Below are 25280 nucleotides of genomic sequence, written 5' to 3'. Positions count from 1 at the left end.
TGATGTAGGCGGAAGAATAATCAGGGACTTTGAGAGCTGAGCAGCAACCCGCATGGGGGAGTGTGTCATGCACACAGTTTTATTTTGGAAGATTCAGGAAACGTCTGGAGGTAGAGAAAGAGATCAACGGGTGCCCTGACAGTGGTGCTGTTACAGGGTTGAGGGGTTCGCTCAGGAGTGTCGGTGTTATGACTGCATGATTATGTCCTTCTTGACTCTGCAGAAACTGACCAATGTCCGGATCATGAAGGAGAACATGAGGACGGGCAACCTGCCAGCGAACATGAAGAAGGCCAGGGTCATCCAGATCATCCCGTGTAAGGCAGCCCCACGGCCGCCCTGGGGAATTTAAACCCTCCTAGCAGGACGGGATCGGGGTCGGCACCCTGTGAAAGTCTGTGACGACCCACCTCTGCCGAGCCGGGGCCCAAGGGCAGGACACCCTCTGGGCCTGGGGTTAAGGGCTCCTGGGGGTGATGGCGAGTGTTGGGAAGAGAACACCCGCCTGTGAAGCAAGGACAGGTGACCCAGGCAGTCCTGGGTGTCAGGCGGGCGGCTTGTGATATGAGAAGTAGATGGCGGGAGAGGGGGGACTTCCTGGAAGTGGAGAGATTTGCTTTGGTCATGAGTCTGGGGCCGCCCAATTCTGGTCTCATCCAGTCATCTCCTAAGTCTGTACATGGAGGAGGGGGTCCTGCTCCAGGCCTGGGGGAGGTGGGAAACGGGCAGGGGTGCAGCCAGGACCCTAGCCTGCTGAGGTCCCGCGTAAGGGGGAGGACCGAGTGCCCACATTTGTTGTTGAGGAGGGAAGAAAGGAACTCCACAGGGATCAGAGGAACCACAGGAAAGGAAGGGAGAGGGTGCCGCCTTGAGGAGGGAGCGCCTCGCTGCAGGTGGACCCTGGGGCTCCTGACATGCAGTAGCGGTCACCGAGCATCCAAGGTGCGCGAGGGCTGGGTGAAGCCTGCCTCAGCCTCAGACCCCGGCTACTTGGCAACTGGCCGCCACTCCAGGCCGCCTGCCTGGTCACACTCCTCTCATTCCTGAAATGCGATACTTTTAATGCTCCTATCATGATATGAATTACCTCAATTCATGACAAATGACAATGATAACTGGAATATTTTCAGAGCTTTCCTACCAAAACACAATTTTCTGGGCCAATTTAATTAACCTGTTTTACAGAGTAAACCTTCCAGGGACTTGGCTTGAGGTAGCGATCTTACTAATAAGTTTTATATTTTGGAAGCTTGTAGCCACACATTGAAGTTCGCAAGGCAGGACTGGTGTGTGTGCTAACTGAAGGGACATCCTGCTTTGCAGATGACTTCAACCGGGTGATCCTTTCCATGAAAAGGGGCCAAGAATACACAGACTACATCAACGCCTCCTTTATAGATGTAAGTACAGTGGACCTGGACGTGCTTTGCGAAGGTGCAGCAGGTTTCCTTCGCCTGTGATCACGGGGACTCTTAATTAACTCCTTTTCACAATCAGGAAGGAATCCTGAAATCCAAACCATTTCATTAGCAGAATTACTCGCATGAAAAAAAGAATAATGAATTTGGGGAATAGAGACCATAGGTGCACTGCTAAGTAATTGCTAATTTCATTCTGTTTTTAAGACACAGCAATTTTTCTGTTATATCCCTAATACGCACTGGTCACCCACGGGTGCTTGCGTGGCTCTCTGGCCCGCACTGTCTGCGACCCGCTCCACGTGGACAACGTGGTTGTGTGTTCAGGTCACCAGCCGTCTGCACGCACAGTGGCGTTAGCCGAGGAATGGGTGGGGAAGGATGCGGCGGCCGAGTCTGCATCAGAACTCCACTTTGCAGTTGAGAAAACTGTGCCAAAGGTCACTTGGGCTGCGTGGAGGAACTGGATTTGAACCCATTTCCTCTTAAGTCCACACCCAGTCCACCATTGTGATGCTAACTGATCCGCAACTGCAGAAAGATGTGAGAGCAGAGCCAAGGGTGCTTTTGCAGGTGGAGCTTGGCTCTAGATACCCACTCGGAGAGGCGACCCCAGGTGCTGCAGGGGAGGTGATTCGGTTGCAGAGAGAGTAGGCGTCCTGACCCATCGCAGAGCGCACTGGTGCATGCCTATCAGCTGGGGCTTGGCGCGACCTGGGAAGCTGGAGGACATTTTCCGTCCTGAGGCCCTGGGCTCTCCTAAACCCCTGCAGCTGCAGAGGAACCAGCATGAGGGGAGGTCGGACTCTGACCTCTGTTCCCTGTTTGAAGGGCTACCGACAGAAGGACTATTTCATCGCCACCCAGGGGCCCCTGGCGCACACGGTGGAGGACTTCTGGAGGATGGTGTGGGAGTGGAAGTGCCACACGGTCGTAATGCTGACGGAGGTCCAGGAGAGAGAACAGGTCAGCAGTGCCTGTGGCTGGCCCGGGCCCTCGGGGGGCAGTGTGCACCCCTGGCGGCCCAGCCCCCCTGCAAGACCCTGGCGGTCCCCTGTGAATGACCCACCCGTGGTCAGCTGCTGAGGCCAGGCCACAGCAACTGGGGAGGGAGGGAGAGAGGATAGAAATGAAAAAAAGTTCCATCTGCTTAGCCCCGACCACCCACACTGGCTTTTGTTTTTAGCCGACATTTTATTTAACCAGCCTTGTAGGTCTACCATTTTGTATTTCCCACAAATGCAAATTTGATCAAAGCCTGTGGAACAAAACAACATTTACTCCCTTTCTTCAAGCCTTAAGGACATGGGCATTGATATGTGCGCCTTGCGGATGCTGTCCGGGTTGAACTGAATGAATCAATGTTTTCCTGTCCCCAGAGATCCGTCGAGGGCCTTTTTGTACTGTATTTATTTAACAACATAACAAGTACTCGTGAGCCCACTCTCCAACTGAAAAACCAAACTTTTACCAGTAATGCACACCTGTCTGAGTGCTCTCCCAAGATAGAACCACTACCCCAGATCTGTGTTTTGATTTCTTTGCTTTTTTAAAAACACATATTGAGATGTAATTCACATACCATTCCATCCATATTTTTAAAGGGTACAAGTCAGCAATTTTTAGCATTTTTAGAGTTGTGCAATATCACCACTATTTAATTCCAGATAATTTCCATCACCCCCCTCTCCTGTTAAATCAAACGGGGTTCGGTTGATCTCAAAAGAAACCCCATACCCATGAGTAGCCAGTCCCTATTGCTTCCTTGTCTGCAATCACTAATCTACTTTCTGCCTCTGTGGGTTTGCCTGTTCTAGATATTTCGTGTAAATGAAATCACACAACATGTCTTTTGTGATTGAGTTCTTTTACTTAGCATGTTTTCAAGTTTTAACTGTGTTGTATCAAGAATGGGTTCCTTTTTTCTTGACGACTAATATTCCATTGTATGGACGTACCACATCTGTTTACCATTCATCCATTGATGGATATTTGGGTTGTTTTCACTCTGGGGCTATTATGAATTATGTTGGAAACGTCCATGTTTGAGTTCTTATGTGGCTGTGTTTTCATTTCTCTTGGGTGGACACCTTGGGGCGGAATTGCTGGGCCACACCGTTAACTCTGTCTTACGAACTCATAGGGCTGGACGTTTGGAAGAATGTCCAAAGCAGCTGCCCCGTTTTATACTCCCAGCAGAGTGTATAGGGGTTCCAGTTTCTCCACCGACACCTATTACTACTGGTCTTTTTATTATTTTAAAGATTTTTTAAAAAATTTATTTGAGAGAGAGAGAGAGAGAGCAGCGGGAATGGCAGAGGGAGAGGGAGAAGCAGGCTCCCCGCTGAGCAGCGAGCCCGACATGGGGCTCGATCCCAGGAACCCGAGATCATGACCTGAGCCGAAGGCAGACGCTTAACCGACTGAGCCACCCACGTGCCCCACTACTGGTCTTTTTAAAGCCATCTTAGTGGACGTGGTCCTGGGTTTTTCAGAAATGTTTTTATATCCTATACGTGTATGTCTAAAGAAGCTACTGCTCAGTTTTGCTCGCTTTTGAACTTCATATAAAGGGTGTCGTTACAGTATGTATTCTTCTGGAACTTGCTTTTTCCACTCAGAAGGATGCTTTTGACACTCTTGATGCCTAATGCTGTGGTTCATTTGTCGGTATTTCATTGTGTCCCCCTGCACACACTATATATCCTGCATCCATTTATTTGTCCCTTCTTGTTTTGTGGGCGTTTGGGTTGATTCCATTTTACTATTTTACAAACGGTGCTACTGGCATATTCTCCGACGGGTCTGATGCTGCACAAGGAATAGCCTGTTCCAAAGAGACAGAATGCTACACTGGAGAGCAGTGTGACGGTTTGAGTTGGCAAGATAGTTCCTAAGTGCTTTGCAAAGTGGTTACGTTTTCCAAAGTGGTCACTTGCAGTGGAGGAGAGAGATCATTCATCGGCATCCCTAGTATTGTTAGGAATCCTCATGTTTGCTGACTGACTGGGTGTACATGGACATCATCCCTTCGAGGCTCTAATTGGCATCCCTCTGATTCCTCTGAGGTCAAGCATCACTTCATATATTTATAGATGGCATGTTCCCTCCGTGCAAGATGCCTGGCCATACCTTTCCCCCATTTTGCTAGTGAGTTGCTTATTCTTTTTATATTGACTTGTAAGAATTCTTTACATATTCTTGATACTAATCCTTTGTGGGTTGCATGTACTGCAGATATCTTGTCACAGTTGCTGGCATGTCTTTTCACTCTCTCGACCATGTTTGTTGTTGAAGGGAAGTTCATTGTGTTCTAATCTGATGGCAATCTTTGTGTCGTGGGTGGTTAGCTCTTTTGAGATCTTGTTTTTTAGTAAGTCCTTCTGTACCCCCAAAAGAAAAGACATTTTCTTCTAAGGCTTTCACAGTTTTGTTTTTGACTTTAAGTCTTAACCTGTCTGGGTTTACTTTTACGAAGGTTCGAAGCTACCACATATGGTAGTGCAGGTTGTGCACTGCCCAACTCCAGGAGGGCTGGACAGTTCTTATCAGCCCTGGTAGGGTGAGTCAGGGACCCAGCCCTTTTCCTATATGGAAAGCCAATTTTTCCAGCCCCATTGATTGAATAATCTCTTCCTGTATCAGAGTTCCAAATACACCTGTCTGTTTCTGGATTCCCTTGGTCAACAAATATTAACGGGCATTCATATTCACATTCGTAAGTGATTTACTCGGTCGGATGAAATACGCTAAATGGTTTGAGAGCAATCCTGCCTCATACCGTCAAACCGCTAACAGCAGATTATTTCCTAGGAGATTTAAAATTTTATTTTATCCCCCAAGGATAAATGCTACCAGTACTGGCCAACAGAGGGCTCAGTGACTCATGGCGAAATAACAATCGAAATAAAAAGCGACACGCTTTCGGAAGCCATCAGCATACGGGACTTCCTGGTCACCTTCAATCAGGTATTGTCGCCAGAGTGCTGGAGGCTCTCGTAGACAGAAGGCCCTGCAGCGCCCCTCAGGGTCTGCTTGCGATTGTCCTGGAATGTCCTGTTCCTCCAGCCTTTTCGAACTGGTGCATTCCTATCAGCGGTCAGTGCAGTGAACAGGGAGCCGTGTTATCAAGGGGCAGATCTCCTGTAACGTTCGGACCTCCGTGGTCACGTGTCTCCTTGCTGGAGCACGAGGGTGGGGGAGCAGAGTGACCGACTCCAAGAGGCCTTCCACGGCCACCAACACCCCGCTCAGGAGAAGTGGCAGCGGCAGGGGGGCAGGAGGAAGAAGGTGTGTGGATGGAGCCACAGAGGCCTCTCCAGACTTTTTCAGAGCCTCTGGGGGCGGGGCGGGCATGAGGGATCCTGGCTTCTTAAGAAGGAGACGCTCCTGTTCTCTCAAGCGAAGCTGCCAGGATCCCTCATGTGTCCGGCGGGCCCTGCCGGGGGCCCCGGGGACCATCCCCTGCATATCCTGCTTCCCTCTCAGAAGGAAATTCTGCCGCCTTCCGCTCTGGGGTGCACACGGCCTACAGACAGCCTGGCCAGGACCCTCAGGCCAGCCACAGGGGGACTGTGCTGCCTGTGAAGGCCCCAGGAGGACCCCGAGCCTGGGCCCTGGTTCCCGGGACGGTGGGTGGGCCCGGGGCCAGGTCCTGGGTGGTCAGGGTTGTGTGAGCCGAAATGCCCTCTCCTGCCTGCAGCCCCTGGCCCACCAGGAGGAGCAGACCCGCATGGTCCGCCAGTTCCACTTCCACGGCTGGCCCGAGGTTGGGATCCCGGCCGAGGGCAAAGGCATGATCGACCTCATCGCGGCCGTGCAGAAGCAGCAACAACAGACGGGCAACCACCCCATCACGGTGCACTGCAGGTGAGCGGCCCCGGGGCCCGGGGCACCACTCCTGGTAGGGTAGATGCAGACCCCACGCCCAGGGTGCTGCTCCCAGCTGCGTCATTTCCCTAGACTCTACTTTTAACTTTCCTTTGCACAGCTAGCTTTACGTGTGTAAATGTCATCTTAGATACCCGCAGGAGACGTTGTGGGAGGAGGAGCAAGGAAGTGACTCAAACACACATCTCTATGAGGCTTTTGAAGTCCTCCAAAAACCTGCCGAGCACAGCTCGGACAGACCCACTCCCGAACTTCAACGGCTTGCATGGATGGTTCTGGCCCTGGCAGATGTGCCCACCCCTCCCTGTCCTCTTCCCGGGTCCTCGGGGATCCAAGTCATGCTACAGCACATCCTCACGGCAGACAGACTTTCTGGAGGCCCCCCGAGGATGTCCGGGCTGGGACTGCTACCAGAGGCCTGCAGCCCCACCCTGGCCCCAAGCCTCTCAGCCCAGCTCCCAAGTCAGGCGCCAGGGAGGCCAATGGAGGGACGTGCTCGGTGGGGAATGCCTGCGGGCAGCGGGGCATCCCCACCAAGGACCTTGATAAGCAGTGTTGCAAAAGTGAAAGGGTGAATCTGGCCAAATAATAAAGACCTGTCAGCTCAGGGCCCTTCCGCGCTGACTCAGCTCTGGTCACGCCAACCCCTGGCCGGCCGCCACCCCAGAGCTCTCCCTAGCTGGAGTCTGGGGTATTTTCATTCTCAGAGTGCTAATTTGCTTCTGAAGCTGCACTTCTATTTCTTCTTCCACACGTGACTTCCACAGTTTGTTGTGACTGCCATTGGCCCCGCCCCACCCACCCCTTGGAGCCGCCAGAGCCTTGGCTGACTTTGGAGGGTTTGGAACTCTTTGCCTGGGACCGGCCTCGGCTCCCTTCGGGCCTGGCCAGCAGGTGGAGCACTGGCCTAGGTTTTCAGTTCCTGGGGGGGGCTTTGTAGAAGTCAGTTGGAATAAACTAGAAAGAGTTCCTTTGTGTTCTGCCTCCGCAGACCCAGATGGAGTTTAGCACATGGAGGGCACCAGGGAGGCAAAGGTGAACAAGGTCCCACAAGGGCAGATGTGGGGACAGTTGTTGAAATAGGTCAGGAGCCTTAGAATCAGCCCACCCTCGGGCCTCTGGGCCTGGAGGGCTTTCTGGAAGCCCGCTTTAGGCCTGGTCGCTTGGCTCTCCTGAGGGTGTCTGAGTTCTGCTCTTGTAGGGTTTATCCAGTGTGTCAAGAAAATGATCATCTTAAGGTGAGTGGACCCAGATCTTCTTTGCTGGGAGGTGTCCCTTATCTAGTCTATACTGGCAGTGACTGCCCCCTGCCTTAACCTCACACCTTATGAACTGTGCTGGCTATTCCAGCACCTCTCAGAAGGCGGTCCCTAAGCACAGAAGGAGAGTCTAGACAGAGATGACCTCTCCCTAGTCCCAAACCAGGAGGGTCTGCATTTCTGACAAGTCCCCAGGCGATGCTGATGCTGCTGGTCCCGGGGACCACACCCTGAGAACCACTGGTCTACACCAGGCAGGGGGGACATGGTTGCCCTAGCTTGAAAGTTTGTAACCGATCTCGATCCAACTCAAGAGATACCTTTCTGCTGCAACTGGGCAAGTGTTTTAGGAATTTCATGTTTGCTGACTCTTGCTCAGTATAGATGATTGTTAGAAACCCGAACTTTGATCGCTTTCAGTGATGATGGCTTTGCGCTGATGTGTAGGGCTGAGCTGCGGGCTGTCCCTTTCTCATCCCCACGGGTGCGTTTGGTTATCTGCATTAAGCGCTTTTCCTCCCCAGTGCTGGAGCCGGGCGAACAGGTACATTCATAGCGCTCAGCAACATTCTGGAACGAGTAAAAGCTGAGGGCCTTTTAGACGTATTCCAAGCTGTGAAGAGTTTGCGACTTCAGAGACCACATATGGTGCAAACCCTGGTAAGAAACGGAGCCATGGGGACGTTTCCAGAAGGGTCAAGAATTGTCTTACGTTGAATTTGATGTCTGTTTCATTCAAGGAGCTCGAGTGTGTGGGGAGGGAGGAGGGTGAGCTTCCCAAGGGAAAGCGCTCATGGTACTCTTTGCAGTGAAGTTTTATGGACCCCGTTCCTTCCTTGTCTCTGCTGGGGACTGTCCCCTGGGCAGGACACGGGAGGAGGGGTGCACTCGTGGCTTTAGACTGTGAGACCCCCTGGACAGATGCCCTGATGATACCAGCTTTCTGTGTCCGAGTGACTCTTCCACCGTATTCTGGCGCCGTCCTCTTTCATCCTGTGACAGATCCACACACTTTCTGGTTTGCAGAAGCCGTGCCTCCTCACAAACGTGGTGATGATTGTTCTACCCCAATAAGTGCGATTTCAAAAACTGTTATAACCCGTCATTTCTCTCCGGTCTTCCTGTTTTTACATTTGCCCTCCCTGTCCACTCACTCTGCATGGCTAACAGGATCCCGACTCCAGCAAGTATAGAAGGTGGCAGGAGAGCCTTCCACCACCTTCCCATCGCAGGGGGAGCCCAACTGCTAGAATCACTGGAGTGGAGCGGGGTTCGCCTCCCGCCCCCAGGCCGGGCGGGAGCACGGATCTCACCCTGAAGACACACTAGCCCGGCCTGGAGAGAGCTCATATTCCTCCATTGCCAGGCTGCCTTTACGCTTCCTGGGGGTGGGACCCAGGCAGGCATTGACATATTTAAAGCCCTCCCTGTGATCCCAAAGTGCAGACAGGTTTGAGAGCCACTACGAGTAAAGGAAACGGGGTGCCTGCCAGCTCCCCACACGCCTTGCCCCACAACCCCTCTTGGGGCTGGGCCGTTGACTGAGAGCAGAAAGGAGATGGTGCGAGGGGCCCTCTGCTCTCCTTAGAGCCCTGATCCCAGCACAGACAGTTCTTCTTGCTAGAGCTCTGGAAGATGCTAGAGAGGTCCTTCTAAAAGTTGTGCCTGCCTCCTGATAGCTAATACCTCCTAGGGGCATCACAAACATGAACGACTTTGGGCATGGAAAAAACAGAGGGAGACCCCTCCATGGAGGATTTTCTAGATCAAAATAATGATAATGAATAGGAACACCCGCCAAAATTCCTTTTTTAATTCTGAGCCAGACTCTTTCAGCTTCTTTCCTGACTGTTCTTAAGTCCACTACAGGCTTCCGCAGGCAGAGGTTGTGGCTTTCGTCCTGCCTGGCCCCCAGTTAAATATAAAAGCTAAGCCATGGTGTTCCTTTGATGCTCGGGCTTCAGGCTGTCATCCCAAATGCACGGCTGGCCCCCATCGTGGCTCTGCGACCTCAAACAAGCTCCTTCCACTTTCTGGACTTTAGTTCCTTATCTGTGGAAAATGGGGTGATGACCCCTGCCCTTAGTCGATGTGCACATTGGCTTTATGTAGGTCTGACAGGGGCCCCACCAGTGCCTGGCCCAAGGAGGCCCCCTTGTCTGGCTCAGCATACAAACACTTCCTTGGTTTTGAAGGGACCTCAGCGCTCATAAATTCATCTGGTCTGGCCCATTGTGTCCCATCTCCAAGAGCCTCTCCATCGGAACGCCCCCGGATTCAGCTCTGCTCCTCCCACTGCTGCCTCTCGCCACACCCCTCCCCGGGAAGCTGCCCTGGGCGCCATTTAGCTCACGTCTGTGCTCTCTGTTCCGGTGACACCGTTTAACCTGACTTTGAAAGTCAGCAAATTGCTGCCCACTCTGCAAGACTCCTGAGATAGGCTTTAGGGCAACTGGCATTCCAAGGCTAAAAGTGTGTTTTTTTGTTTTTTTCTGGGAGCTTTGTGCCTTGATCGGAAATGTCTGTGACCTGAGGTGTGGTCCATGTCATCCCGATAAATTGCCTAAATACGTGCCATTGATCCCTGACCACCAGTGACTTGGACTCAAGACACAGTGTGCCTGGGTCGTGGTTTGCTCTTGTGTTTGCTGCTAAAACAGAGAGTGATTAATGGCGTCTCCACCTCCTGCCTGATTGGAGCCACTTTGAAGTGTGGCTGAAGTACCTTCCAAATACGGGAGGGGCTGGGGGCCACACTGGGTCTCTCCGGCTTCCCAGGCCCCTCACTCGAGGGCCCAACTGCCATGCGCCACTCAGCCAGCAATGTACCAGGGTCTGCAAGTAACCAGACCCTGTTACTTGAGAGGCAGGTTAGCTGCGGTCTGTTGTTACTCAAAACTTTGGGATCCACTCCCCATCTGCCCACTGATTGTCATGCACACAGTTTTCCAAAATCTCTGGCAACTGCTGTTGGCTCCATCTTTTACGTGTCTTCCCATGGAGTGCCCACTATTGGCAGACACCACGGGCCCTGTGTGGCCGCCCCTCTATCCACGCACCACCCTGGCTCCCAGCCTTACCCCCTCCAGGAACCCCGAGGAGGACAAGCGTCAGATGATGTGCAGCCGTGTTTTAATGAGTTAAGTGCCTTAAGCAGAGAGAAGGCAATATTCTTCTGAATGCTAGTAAGATTTATATAAAACAACGTCCCCTTTTTAGAGTAAACTGAGGTTTAAAAATAGCCTAGAGGTTCATCTTTTTAAACTTCCACAGATTACTTCTTTGTTCATTGTGAGGTTTATCTGAAGTTCAGTATTCTGACTTTTCTCATTGTCATTTCAAGAATAACCTGTTTTCCAGTTTAAATATGAAAATTGAAGACCTTTTACTCAGACTATCCTAAAATACGCCAAGTTGAAACTAAACATTGATGTTTTCTATATAAAACAACAGCTTTAGGGGCACCTGGGTGGCTCAGTCGGTTGAGCATCCGACTCTTGGTTTCGGCTCAGGCCATGATCTCAGGGTCCTGGGATGGAGTCCTGAGTCGGGCTCTGCACTCAGTGGGGAGACTGCTTGAGATTCTCTCCTTCTGCCCCTCCCCCACCCTGCTGGCTCTCTCCCTTTCTCTCTCTCTCAAATAAATAAAATCTTAAAAAAACAACAATAACAAAAACAACAAAAATCCAGCTTTATTTGGAAGTGCCCAAAAAGTAAGTGTTGTAACCGGTCACACTGTTTTTTGTCTTCTTTTTAAATGTTTCTCCTAATTAAATTAATGGATTTTTTTAAAATATCACTTTAACGTCTTCTTTTTTTTTTTTCAGGAACAGTATGAATTCTGCTACAAAGTGGTACAAGATTTTATTGATATATTTTCTGATTATGCTAATTTCAAATGAAAATTCCTGCCTTAAAATATTTTTTAATTTAATGGTCAGTATATTTTATAAAAATCATGTTAATTTATTTCATAGTTGACATTAATACCCATCCTAATTTCTTTGTATATATTTTGTTATGCTTTAAAGGCCGCCTGCTATAAAGTCATTAAATCTTAAATACCCCTTTTAAAAACTGGAATAATGTATTAAGGTCAAGTAATATCCCATAAAATGTATTTCTGCTAATATCAGTAATTATTTTAATTTTGCATCAGATTCATCACATCATTGAATTTCACACATGCAGCACCTCTAAATGTTAAAAACCTTAATATGCAATGTGTTCTTATTCAGGAGAGTAAACACAAAGCCCGCTCTTAAGAAAGCGGTCAAGGACTCAAAAATCAGTTGAAAATTCTCTTTCCTGACACTGATTTTACAGCCCCGAGCAGTGGCATTTTGTGGAAGGTAAAATGTTCATGAGGATGCACTGTAGACAGAGAACTCTGTAAAATCCTCCGTTGCAACTCATGTGGTTGATTTTTACATTTTAAAAATCAAAGACTCTACAGCCTGAATGCAGGTATAAAACACGTTAGCGTCGTTGGTGGCTGTAGAGTGAGACTTAAACGTGCATTTACTCAAGGCTGGGTCCTTGCTGCCTTGGCTAGAAGAGGGGAGATGTAGGCGCTGGGCGCAGGGTTCGCCCACGGCTTTGAGCACAGCCAAACCAGCTCGCGGGCTCTGCTCCCCCGTAGCCCCTTGCTGTCCGTCCGTCTGGCGTTTGACGCAGATGACCAACTGCCTTTCTCACCCTCGCCTCCCATTCTGACCCCGCCGCCCAGCTGGTCTTGAGCTATCCTAGAGGCTCAACACCAACCACTCCCCAGTCCTAACGTTCAGATAAAGCCGAATATCCGACACGCACAACTGCAGGGAGCACGCACTTGGGGAGAAAACCACAAGCAATTACGCTTTAAACTTTCTGAGAAGCATTTTGGTATTTAAAAGAAAAAAAATCTTGTAAAAGCTAAGATTGTTTGTAGGAAAAGAAATCTTAAAATCTAGATTTATATGTTTTTTTTAGAAGTCCCACTCCCCAATATTTAAATAAAAGAAAAAGAGAGAGAAATCCTTAAATCTAAAGGCTAACTTATTTTTGAATGGAAATACTACTGAGACCTTTGACCCTGGGTAATAACGATCTCACTGCCAGACAGGATTGGTTAGTGGGGCAAAAACAAAAAAGCGGGGGAGGAAGGATGAATGTAGAAAAGTTTAAGGACAGTGATCTTTCTGTGGCCATTCGGTAGCAGATGAGCAGATGAGCACAATAAAAAGAAAAAAAAAAAGACACCTGCTCTGACTTACTAAAAGCATTTAACATGTGCATTTGGGGTACATTTATTTTATTTTATTTTTTTGCTTTTTAAAAGAAATATAAAGGCCTTATTTGACATTTCCACTGAGAAGTGATTGTACCCTCCTATTGCACTGTTCATCCTGTGTGCGTCCCTGGTGTGCACAATGCAAACCCGGGGCTGGTTACATGCTGATAGTAGCCTCGCAGGAATCAAGCCTCGGCTGCTCCTCTGAGCCCCGCCCCCGGGGCAAGAGGGAAGGCCGGCAGGAAGGGCACTTGTGACTGCTGCCACCCCCACCCCCCCGCCAGCCGCATCCCTGGGCTACACACGCACTGCTGAATGCATCCCTCTCTCCTTCCCAGTACAGTGAGAATGCACTGGGGTCGAGGAGGAAAATGGAGGGAACCTTGCAAGACTCACCAGCTTGGTCCCGTATGTTTTCATTGTTAAAACCCCAAGTCCAGAGCCTTTCTTTGACTGAAGGAGAAGAGAGAGAACCAAGGTTTCATTCGGCACCAAACCTTGGAAACCGAGCCGGCTAGTTGTGATGAAGGTGACTAAAGTCAAAGTTGAGGGCATGGGTTTGGGTCTAATTTAGGAACCCTCATTAGAATCTGTCAGGCCTTTTAGTGGCCTACCTGGCATCTCTTGGATGGATATTAAGATCAGCCTTATCCGGGGTACCCTTGGGAAAGTGCCCCGTGTGTGTGTTCTTCTGTCTCCTGCGCCCACTGCAGGCATCCTTGCACCTGCTGTAGCCCCGCCCCTTCTGGAGACAAGCAGAAGCCACTGTCCCTTGGAGACACTGGCCTTTCTGGAGGCCTGGGAATTGTAGCCTCATGGCCTCTGCCCGGCCCCCTGCCCCCAGTCCAAGGCCCCCTCCAGTCCAAACAGTCCCTTTGGGCACTTGGGGACTGGCCGCCCTGGCTGTGCCAGCCAGAAGGCTGACCTCTTCCCCCTTGGTCAAAGTAGGTCCATTGCACATAACAAACCGAACCACGCTGACGGCACCGGCAACGTCGTCCTTCCCTTCACGTTTTTGTATGTTGCATGCGGTTGCATTCAAATGCCAAATAGCGATTAGGAGCCTACCATTCTGATCGGCAAGCTGTACGGTCACTGTGTGACTCACTTTACTGTCTCTCTCCACGTGCTAGACGAATGAAGAATGCATACCAGTGTTTTAAAAGGTATTTTTATGTGTTTTTAAAAACTTTTTTAAAATGAGCCTGACATGTCTGTTCAGCATTCCGAGACATGCCCATGTTATTTTTAAAATGTATGATTACTGATAATTTTGTTTAACTCAGTTGTGTTTAATTTATGTGCAATCTTTATAATATATGTATGTATTCCCCGTTTCAACTATCATATTTTCTTTTATTACATCTATAATTTGATCTTGCTCTGATTATAATGCCAGTGAATGTTGCTGAATTCTTTGTATATGCAAATTGCAAGATCTAAAACATTCTGATGCAAGGATAAATCTTTACTTTGACTTCCAGCCTGTGTCTCTTTCTTCCATGAAATCTCTTCATTGCATTCGAACTGTGCATCCTTTTAGACAAGACATTCATTAGGAGGTAGACATTGATTTATGTAGACAATTAATTTAGGACTTCTAACATCTAGCTCAGCCCTGGCAGGGAAACAGCCCGGACACTGGGCATGGTGGCCGGGGGTTGGCCCCAGCTCCCAGCGGCTCTTCGGAAGGCGTGACCCGCGTGTGCGGCACAGAGTAACTCGCCCTTCTGGGAGCCTGTGCTCCTACTAAAGTCCAAACAGGGATCTGTGCTCTGAGCAGTGGCTTCTCAGAGTCCCCAAGGAAGATGAGAGAATGCTTAAAGTCCACGGCCAGGTGGAATCGGAAAGTCCTTCCAACACTGCTTTGTCTCCTAAAATCTGAAACCCTGTCAGAGCTCCCTCTGCACATCCATATGTCTCTGGTCATCCCCAGATCTCTCTCTGCACCCCTCCACCTTCACTTCCTTCCCGGACCCACACACTGACGTCTTCTTTCCGATATCCCAGGGCTAACGTGGAATTTAAACATATGCTTCTTATTATTTGTATTTATTTAATAAATTTTATGAGGCTTGTTATACTTGCTAAAATGGATGATTTCATAACCTTTTATATCCCTTTCCCCCTCCTCCCGCCCCCAAATATCAGCTGCTATGAAATGCTATTTGCTCCTATGGACCATTTAATTATTGGGTGTTCCTTACGGGTCTGTCTGCCTGCATGTCCCTCATCGGCTCTAGGTCAGCAGGACCTGCGATAAAGGGACTCGACAAGTGTAGGTGCAGACAGGGGAGGTTTGCGAGAGGGGTGGTAGGGGCAAGAATGGGCGTCAGCCAGACAACCGGGGACCAGGTAACTGAACCAATCTGACCGAGACCACAGCCTCAGAAAAGGCAGAAACACCAGGCCAGCCACAGGGGCAGCCCCCCCCCCCATCAAATGGAAACATTCAGACATGACTTCACATGCTAATGACCTCGGACAGACTTGCAGGTTAGCGAGCAGGTTGGTCAAGGGCCGAAGGAGCTTAGCACCTGTCTAGGATTCAATGGCGTGGATTAGGAAGGCAGTGTATGCCTTCTACCAGGCTACACGGCATTTCCGAGCACTGAAGGACTCAAGGGTGAGATACATCTGAACCCTAGAGAATTAATATATGAAAACTTTGCATCTTAGAAGTGATGAAACATGTCCCCTCTGTGCCGTTGTGTGAATCGCCATTTTGTTCAACGTTCTGTCTTAGCATCTGGCCATGTCCACACATATGCAGCTTCCTCAGCTGCCTTTAAAGGGCTACTTCATATTCTCCAAACCTCACAAACTCTGATGGTCATTCCTCCATCATGGACATTGGCTTGCATCCTCCAGTGTCAGGACGAAAACACCTGCACGCGTGTGCGTTTGCTCTCGGGTACCAAGTACTTCTCGAGGAGAGCTTCCTAGGGGTGGAGTTTCTGGGCTATACACATTTTAATCTATATCATCTTAATTATAAATAGTAAGTGCCGAATTGCCAGAAGATGGCCTAACTCATTTACTGCTGGTGGTGCAGCTGGTGCCTGTTTGCTAACCCTGGATATGAGCAAACCTCTTAGTTTTTGCAAAACCTAGAAGCAAAAAAGTCGTACATTTCAACTTGCATTTCCTTAACTCCCAGTGGGTCGAGCGTCTTTTCACACTTTTATTTCTTGTATTTTATCTGTGACTCGCCAATTCGGATTTTTTATCCAGCTTCCAAATTTTTTATCCATTTCCAAAAAGTCACTTGACTTTTTCTCGTTGATTTATTGTGATTCTTTTTTATCACAAGACACCCAACCCTTTGTTATTCAGATTAGAAATACTTCCCTTCGATACTTTATAGAAGATCATCATTGATGGCTGTTTAAACCCCTCGTCCGGGAAACTTTGGGACTCACCAGCTTACAGAGTGGGTTGGTGAGCATGAGGCTGATTCTGCCCAACAGCAGGGCCCTCTGTAGGGCCCAATAAACATACCAAATAGATCTTTCATTCGTATGAAATCATGATGGAGACATGAGGAGGGGGTTCGTGTGAACAAGTCACGGGCATTCTGTTCCTTTGTAAAGACCAACATTCATGAACTCCCAATTTACAGATTACTGGATGCTCATGTGCCAGTGCTGGAGGCCCAAGACAGGGAGGACCATGACCATGCCCTCGGAGGCCTGGTCTCTCTGCACGGCACCGGAATCCGGGGGAGGGGGGGCTGGAACTCTGTCCAGGAAGACGATTCAGAGGCTCCTCTAGAGGAAACTCCTAAATAGTATCCCAGCCACGTATCTTGACTCATTTTTAGCGAAGAGGTAGCCTTTGCTTTATGGAGTTGACATCTGCAAGGTAGTCCCTCCGTGACAACCTGGGGAGCCTCCACCCGGTGAGTGCCGGGCGGTTGAGTCCCAGGTTCCCTGTCCTGACTTGTGTGTAGGATTGAGGGAGCCTTCCCTTCCTTTCTTCCTCAGCCCCTCCGGGTAGTGATAAATTCCAGACACACGCAGACGCCGGACAGCCTTGCTCTACCTCCCGACAGGACACCTCTTCCCTGGGACGAGCGCACTCACCACGGGCTCCCACCCCCGGGACTTGCTGGCACGTTCTCTCCCAGGATGGAGCTCCTGCTCCGGTGGCCAGACAGAAGACTGATCAGATGTGGGTGGGGGCTCAGGGGGTCCCCTTCTCTACGTATGAGGGCTGTTCCTGCAGGGCTAATGCCACGGCTCACTGGTCAGGGCAAGAGTCGCGGTCCCAGCACGTCGGAGTCATAGCGACGCAGACAAGCTGGCAAACAGGGCCCTCTGACTCAGCCCCGGTCTGTGGCTCCCTGCTCTTGGCTCCTGTTTTTGCCTCCGTCTCCCCCGCCACCCTTCCTTTAATAAACAGCCTGTGGGTTTGAAAATGTCACCTCACAGACAGCTGGCTGGCCACGTCGTGTGGCTGGGGCCACTGGAACATGCTGGTGAACCCCTGGTCTGCCCGTCGTGAAGGACAGAGCTTCCTGCTAGCAGACGAGGCCGACTCCCACTTAGTGCGCTACGTTCCCCAGAGCCACGTGCCACGGATGAGCACAGGAGGCCTCCGGAGCAAGGGATGCGGAGCCACACCGGACCGGGAAACCGGGGGGGGTGGGGGGTGGGGGGCAGGCTTCCCTGAGGAGCCTCACCAGAGCTGAGCTCAGGACTGGAGGTTACCGTCTATGAAGCGGGAAGGACGTGGGGAGACTCCCAGGCAGAGAAAAGTGCAGTGTGTGTGTGTGTGTGTGTGTGTGTGTGTACTGTTTGTATGTGTATGTTTGTATGGGTGTGCGTGTGGGAATATGTTACTATGTTGTGTACCAGTGTGTAGGATTGTGTAGGAGTATGAGTGTGTATGTGTGTGTGTGGGAGTGTCACTATGTTTAGGAGTATGTGAGAGTGTGTATGTATGTTTGAGTGTGTGTAGGAATGTGTTAGTAGGAGAGTGTGTGTATAGGAGTGTGCGTGTAGGATGGTGCGTGTAGGAGTACGTGTTTCTGTGAGTGTGTGTGTACGTGTGTTACTAGGAGTGTGCACGTGTGTGTATGGGGAGGGGCTCTGGCCTAAAGGAAGTCAGCAGCTGCCCGGCGCAGAGCACAGAAATACAGAAAGTCAGAGAGCCTGGCGGGCAGATCATGCAGAAGTGTGGAGGCACAAAACGTAAAAATAGTTTCTGTTCACTGAGAACTTTCTATCAGGTGGATGTTGCTCACTTGGAATCCGAGGCCCAGAGAAGTTACCACACCACAGGGCAAGTAGGTATTTCTTTCTCGCACCATATTCTCAAACACAAGTTGACTAGTTGGTTACTGTCTGATGCTTGCCCCCAAAATGCCAAGTGAAACGCGTGTCCCGTGGACAGCTTTCATCATGAGCCTTCCTAACCCAGCATCCGCGGGCCTCTAAGGTGCTCTTACTATGCTCCTGGAATACCGTACCCTTGACGAAGGTGAGGAGACATGCTGATATACTGCAGTGAGGTTTTTGGTTAGAACTGAACCCTAAAGGGTTCCTTAATTAACCAGTATCTCCCATTCCCCAGGCATGTGCTAATTGAAATTTTTCTATATGCAAGGTTCATAATTACTACGAAATCCGAAGTGTTGGCGGAATAGCTTAATCATAGAAAAATCCCATTGTTTTACATTTTCTTGTATTTTGCTCCCACAATGACACAGTCATGACTCGCACCTTCGAGTAAAGTGCCTTTTCTCATCGGGGCTGCACTTCCTAAACTTACTCCCCGTTCTGCTCCCCAAGACCGCACCCCTCTTCTGGCCCAGTTCCACCATCACCTGCCCCGTGGAGCCTCTCAGGTGTCCCCTGCCGGCCCCACCCCAGCGCCCTCCCCCAAGCCGCCACTCTTCTGGGTGACCTCAGACAACGCTGTTTGGGATGCGATTATGGCAGCCACTTTGGCAAAAGCAACTACCCCTGACCCAGAGACGCACCTAGGTTCAGGCATTCATTCAGCAGGTATGTTTTATTATGTGCACCTGGCTCCATGCCAGACACATGGTGTCAGAACGGACAGACGGGGCGGCTGCAGGGGACGGCTGCCCTCTCTGGTCTTCCCGCCCCACCTCAGCCTGCCTAGACAGGGGAGTGGGGGGGGGGGGGGGGACACGGACAGGCGCCCGGGCGGCAGGTGCACTGTCTTCTAATTCAGCGGACACGGAAAGAGGAAGCGGACGGAGTGGACCACGGAGACGGAAATGCCCAGCAGGGAGCTGCCTCGGTCTGAGACCAGAGAGGCCGGGGCTTGCGTGGACGGCGCGGGAATCACCGTCTTCTCCGGAGGAGGGTTTGGGTGGTTTGCAGAACAAGGGGGTGTGCTGGAAAGGAAGGCGGCTGACAGGGGCGGTCTGAGAAAGCACAGGTGGGAGCAGATTCCAGAGAGAGCTCGGAAAGGTCAGAGGAAAACGCGAGAAGCTAGGAGGGCTGTCGCCGTTCAGAGGCGAGCGGCACCCTGGCCGATGGCCCCGAGACCCAGGGCCGGATGCCCTCTCAGATGCGAGCGGTCCCAGGTCGGACAGAGCTGCTTGAAGCGGAAAAGGCACGCCGCCAGTCAGCCCTTAAATACAGCGGCCCCCACACCCTGCAGCTGGGGCCACCAGCCACCTCCAGGTGGCACGTGTAGTCCCTTCCGTGGCAGGGACCCGGGGACGGGGCTGTCCCATGCAGGGGGCCAACAGCTCTCGAGAGTGGACCCAACGTGTCCCCCGTGGTAAAGAAATAGCCGATGAGTTTGTTCATCTGCCCATTCGTTCGTGTTTCCTGAGTGCCCGCCCAGGGTTGGGACCCAGGGACAGGAGTCCCTGCTTTCACATTCCGACGTGGGACTCGGCCCCACACAAAGCATTTACGGTGCAGCGTGGGAAGTGCACGCACGCGGGACTGACAAGCACGGGCAGGGGTGATAAACGTCATGGCTTCATTTGGCCCCATTGAAGGCCATACTTAGTCCCAACCCCTGCCCCCCACCGGTCCCCGAGCCAAATTTTACATTTTTATCACTTTATGAGACCAGCAGTCCTCTTCATGACCTCCACGTGGCCTTTGTGAACAGACCACTCGGGGACAGAAAACTCTACGCTTTCTTTCCTTAAACACCCGGATAGCATTCTTTACAAAATTCCCTTTTATATTTACCCAAATATTGTACTAGGATATATCATTAAACTGAACTTGTTACTTTTTTTTTTTTTTTTCTTTTTCCCCTTTTCAACTTCGTAGCTAAATATCTTCATTGTCCCGATGACTTCTGGTTCTTAATTTCTTGATGCCCCCATTGTCATTATCCTGTTTGGGAAGAAAAATAGAACTCTTAAGTAGCTGAAAAGAACAATTTTTCGTGACCAAATCTGCAAAAACCCAAATCCTTACTAGGTGTGATGCAGGCCTTTAGTTTTAGGAAATTAATTTTAAGGTTGGAAATGAGTTTTGAGATGTGCTCTGTGAAAGTTGCTTTTGTTCTTTAAAATCTTGTTACTATAAATTTAAATAGGAAGCTTTGTAACTTGTTTTTAAGTTAATACATAATAAAAAAAGAGAGAAAACTTCCACACAAATACACATTTTTTTTCACTAGTTAAAAAATACCACTCAAAAAAGTGAATTCAAATGTATAAACAGGACAAGACGTTTTGGGTCTTCTAAGTAATCTGTGTGTGTGAAGCGGACAATGTCTCCAAGCTCGGTGAGTGTGACCACCGGCCGCACCTGCTCCCGAAGGAGCTAGGGGAAGGCTCATCCTTCTGGACAATCAGATAAAACGAGAGACCACCCGCCTTCTCAGAACCAGCGGGGTGTCCGCTCCTGGTTTACACCCTCCCCTGACCCAACGGCCCATGAGAGGCAGACCCCACCAGGGACCTCACCAAGCGATCTTTCACACGTCACTGAGGGGAGGGAAAGGTGAGGAAAACAAAAGGCAAGAATTGAAAAAAGGCTGGGTTTGAAAGCAAATGACTGGAAATCCTTGAACACTGACGGAAGGTGTCCCCAGCTACGGTGCAGATGCTCATCCCACGACCGAAATATCAGGAAACGGTCAAGGTCAAGACCCACACGCGGAGGACGAGAGAGGATGGGCGCTACATGAGCTAATAAAGGGCTGGGTGGAGTCCACTCTGTTCTCGCTGACCACAGTCACCTGCTCTGTCCCTGCTCCCTCACAGCTCAAAGGGGGGCAGGGGTGCCCAATGACACCTCGGATGGTACCATCACGCCCACTCCAGCTCGCAGGAAACAGATCTCTTCTGCCTTTGCAGCCGGCACCGAACCAACGGTGAAGCAGGAAGGTCGCCCGCGCGGGTTAGAGGAGTCGCCCACAGCACCACTGGCCTCTTGGCTCGAAATGCGCGCTCAGAGATTCATACCACTCCCAGGAAGGGAGCTGTGGAAGCCCGTTCTTTCAAACTCACAAAATCAAGTATTCCGCAGAAGGACACCGACCGAATTTAAGCACGCGCTGCGGATTTAGTCACATGGCAGACGGCTCACGTGCTGCTCAAGGTGACATAACATTAGCAGGCGTCGCATACCACTCGCCGTGGGACACTTCTCGGAACTCCTGGGAAAGCCAGACAGGACCGCCTTTCTGCTTTAGTAAGTTCTGCTGAACTAATGGGGAAACTGAGGACCTTGACCTAGAATTTTCTTACGGGATATGTTGCAGGCAGTCAGAAAGTACTGACGGCATAAACTCCTGGCTCTTCCTGGATGGTGTCTTCAAAACATCAGTTTTCTATCGGAAGTGGAGACAGATACAGCTGAATTCAGCTATGACAAAATGTATGGTGTAGACTCGTGCTTCCTACACCGGTATAACTAGGAGTCCGCAGCGTGTTATAGGTCGTGTTTTGTTTGCTTCTGCACACGGGGCCAAAATGATATTGCAATACTCTATGTTCACACACACACACACACACACACACACAAAAGGAAAACAGCAAATTACTTGCCTTTTTTATATTTTCAGCACATCTCTTGGCGCTCCGAGTTACCCTCTGTTGGGGTTCGCTCTCTGAAGCATTTCCTCCAGTAGGGACTGTAATTTTTCTGGATCTCAAACACATGGGGTCTGAGGGTTGCCTGACTTCTTCCTCCTGCTTCTTCCCAGAGACACCCACTCTTTTCTCCCTTTGCTTCTCCTTGGCTATGTCAGGCGAGGGCATCTGACCCAGTCTGGCAGACCTCAGACACATTCTGCTTTCATGGGCTTTGCCCCCAGATGTCGAATTCTTGGCTTGGTCTTCTGGGCTTTGTAACGTTGTCTCTTGGGACGTCTTCAGGGGCTTCTTGTCACTTCTCTTTGTTTTCGGCTTTTCTGCTGCTGTTATAACAGGCTCGGGTCTTTCCTCTTCTGCTTCAGTTTTATTTGGACGTCTAGAGCGCAGGGACATTCCCTAAAAGTGTCAAGACATCCACAACATGGCACTCATGAGTAATACAATTCTCACAATCCAACATGGAGAGAGAGAGAGAGGATCAAAGTGAACTTAGGGGCGCCTGGGTGGCTCAGTCGGTTAAGTGGCTGCCTTCAGCTCGGGTCATGATCCCAGGGTCCTGGGATGGAGCCCCATGTCAGGCTCCCTGCTCAGCGGGGAGCCTGCTTCTCCCTCTGCCTGCCGCTCTGCCTACTTGTGCTCTCTATCCCTCGGTCAAAACTAAATAAATAAACTCTTTAAACAAACAAAGTGAACTTAAAAAGAATTCGCTTGAAAAGTTAACAGTCGTTTTCGAAGCTGCCAGGAATCACTTTGTTCCAGGGAGAAATCCTCTCTACTGGTAAACCGTGAATAAGGAATTCGGTCTCAATTTCCATCACCATATCTGAGTGTCATATATGTCAAATGGGATTACAACAAGCATTTAAAGAACACTCTAGAAAAATGCCCCCTTTTCAAGCAGTAAATGATTTCCTAATCCTTTCCCAATCATTGCTGGAGCAGGACGGGAGAACCGCAATTTCTGGCACTGAATTTACAAACTTCTCTCCGTGCAGGAGTAACTCCCCCTACCTCACAAGCCTGACAGGTAGGCTGCTCTCAGGACGCAAATACCCACGAGGATGGTCTAAACGCGTAAGGACTGACACAGATACCACTCCCACCCAGTGCCCCCGCTTGTGGGGTCGGGAACAACAACACAGGACTGAGCTCCCACCTTTTCTCGGCGCCTTTCCCACCTCTGCAGATGAGCATAACTCAACCAGTTCCTGAGAAACTCTTGTCAAAATTCTTAGTTAATTTTTACTATTTATTTTCCCCAACTTGTCTATTCTCTCTGTAAATCCCCAAAGGATTCTTTATCCTGGTCTGCAGTTATTCAGTGTGGAATGCAGACCCCTTTGGGAAAAGATACTCATATATACCTTCAAGCTATGAACAAACGTTAGCCCCCAAAGGAGAACCCCATCCAAGATGGCATATCCACCCAGCATCACCTGATGTGGAGGGGTCGTCCTTCCTGCTTCTCTTCCCCTTGTTTTAATCTCCCTGCTGCTCCTTGGCCGGTCTCCCAGGAGTTCCATCCTTTCTGCCACGACCCGCAGCCTCTTCTTCACTGTCGGGGGTTCGGGTGGGTCACACCCCTCTGTGGGAGCCCTCCTCCTCCTCTTCGGCGCTGGCTTCCCCTCGGCAGCGCCCTGCGCAGGGGTCACGGATCGCAGCCTCTTGGCTCCTGCCGAACCTTCTTCCGTTCCTCGTTTCCTCTTGGAGGGCAGGGAAACGCCGCCTTCACGTCCAGATTCGATGGGCTCTCTGTGGGCCTGCAGGTCTTCCACGGCTCTTACTCTACGGGCCCTGAGGCCTCTTTGCAAAACGGTCGCAGGTTTCCTCCTGCCTGGAGTTTGCTCCGGAGCATCCTTAGGGCTACCCTCGGCCTTTCCCGGTTCCTTGCTGTGGTCCCGCACTGGGGACGACTCTTTGAAACTGGCCAGGTCTTCCAGGGGCTGGGCCGTTTCCTTAGGTGCTCTTAGCCGGCTTTTCCTGAGCATTACATTCTCTGCAGGGCTCAGTGTCTGCTTTGCAGTTTTTTTCAACAATTTGACGTCGTCATCAGCACCTCCTGGTTCTCTGTGTGAGTGTGCATTTCCCCCACACGTTCGGGTGGACTTCCCGAGAGCAGAGGGCTCTTCCTTTACGTCCGCTTGCTGGGGAGAGGTCTTGAGTCGCCTCCTTCTACTTGTTGGCTTGTTGACTGGATCTGCTAGTGGAGATTTGCAGGGGACTTTGGTGGTTTTGTCATCAGCCATAGGGTCCTGGGTGTGCTCTGGGGTTTGGAAGAGCTCTCTGAGGCCAGCCAGGTCTTCTAAGGACTGGACATTTTTCTTGGGTATTCTTGACTGCTTCTTGCTTCCAGTTACATTTTCCGCAGAGTCCAGTGTCTGCTTTGCAGTTTTATTCAAAAGTTTGATATTTTCATCAGCACCTCCTGATTCTCTGTGGGAGTGTGCCTTTCCTCCCCGTGTTCGGGTGGACTTCCCGAGAGCGGAGGCCTCTTCCTTTACGTCTGCTTGCTGGGGAGAGGTCTTGAGTCGCCTCCTTCTACTTCTTGGCTTGTTGACTGGATCTGCTGCTGGAGATTTGCAGGGGACTGTTGTGGTTTTGTCATCAGTCACTGGGTCTGGGGTATGCTCTGGGGTTTGGAACAGCTCTTTGAGACCAACCAGATCTTCTAGGGAACGGACCATTTTCTTGGGTGCTCTCGACCGCCTCTTGCTTCCAGTTACATTTTCTGCAGAATCCAGTTTCTGCTTTGGGGTTTCCTTGAACAATCTGATGGCTGCATCAGCACCTCCTGGTTCTCTGTGTGTGTGTGTAGCTTCCCCTGGCATTTGGATGGGCTCTGTGAGAGGTGAGAGCTCCTTCGCTACATCTACCTTCCCCAGAGGTATCTTCAGACGTCTCTTCATGTGGGTTGGTGTGGTGACTGTTTCTGCTAGTGGAGATCTGCCAGGCATTATTGCGGTTTTGACAATAGCTGCTGGTTCCTTGGTGTGCTCTGGGGTTTGGAAGAGCTCTTTAAAACCGACCATGTCTTCTAGGAATTGGGCCTTTTCTTTCCCTCTTCTTTTCCGCTTCTTGCTTCCGGTTAGATTTTCTACACAGTCTAGCTTCTTCTCTGGAGTTTCCTTAGACAATTTGATGTCTTCATCACCACCACCTGCTTCTGTGTACGAGAGCATGGTTTTCTTTGGTGTTCCGGTGGCCTTCCCTAGAGCTAAGGGCTCTTCCTCTATGTCCACTTTCTGGAGAGGGGTCTCCAGCTGCCTCTCTCTACTTGTTGGTGTGTTGACCGGTTCTGCTAGTGGAGATTGGCAGGGGACTTTGGTGGTTATGCCGTCTGTCCTTGGTTTATCTGTGTGGTTTGGTGTTTGGAAGAGCTCTCTGAGGCCAGC

General features: G+C 50.4%; 2 protein-coding genes across 9 annotated transcripts in view; one reads left to right on the top strand and one right to left on the bottom strand.

Annotated features, from left to right (window-relative positions):
* Nucleotides 1–14932, top strand: part of PTPRE (protein tyrosine phosphatase receptor type E) — a 155608-nt gene extending 140676 nt beyond the window's left edge. For 7 of the 8 annotated variants that reach the window (XM_025879988.2, XM_025879985.2, XM_025879987.2 and 4 more), the window contains 7 exons: nucleotides 224–317; nucleotides 1324–1400; nucleotides 2250–2384; nucleotides 5262–5387; nucleotides 6121–6287; nucleotides 8092–8227; nucleotides 11395–14932. In XM_025879988.2, coding sequence (XP_025735773.1) covers nucleotides 224–317; nucleotides 1324–1400; nucleotides 2250–2384; nucleotides 5262–5387; nucleotides 6121–6287; nucleotides 8092–8227; nucleotides 11395–11469 — 810 coding nt within the window. In that variant the 3' untranslated portion in view covers nucleotides 11470–14932. The remainder of the gene's footprint in view (nucleotides 1–223; nucleotides 318–1323; nucleotides 1401–2249; nucleotides 2385–5261; nucleotides 5388–6120; nucleotides 6288–8091; nucleotides 8228–11394) is intronic. The other variant, XM_073884750.1, reaches the window with a different exon arrangement.
* A 3906-nt stretch (nucleotides 14933–18838) lies between these two features.
* MKI67 (marker of proliferation Ki-67) overlaps nucleotides 18839–25280 on the bottom strand; it is a 25094-nt gene continuing 18652 nt past the window's right edge. The window contains 3 exon segments of the mRNA XM_073884752.1: nucleotides 18839–20176; nucleotides 21841–22284; nucleotides 23325–25280. Coding sequence (XP_073740853.1) covers nucleotides 20111–20176; nucleotides 21841–22284; nucleotides 23325–25280 — 2466 coding nt within the window. The 3' untranslated portion in view covers nucleotides 18839–20110.

This window comes from Callorhinus ursinus, unplaced genomic scaffold (genome assembly GCF_003265705.2).
Source record: "Callorhinus ursinus isolate GAN/ISIS: 27379988/994484 unplaced genomic scaffold, GSC_fseal_2.0 scaffold58, whole genome shotgun sequence".
Classification (NCBI taxonomy): domain Eukaryota; kingdom Metazoa; phylum Chordata; class Mammalia; order Carnivora; family Otariidae; genus Callorhinus; species Callorhinus ursinus.
The sequence above is the reverse complement of the archived record's forward strand: the minus strand, read 5'-3'. Positions and strand labels throughout refer to the sequence as shown.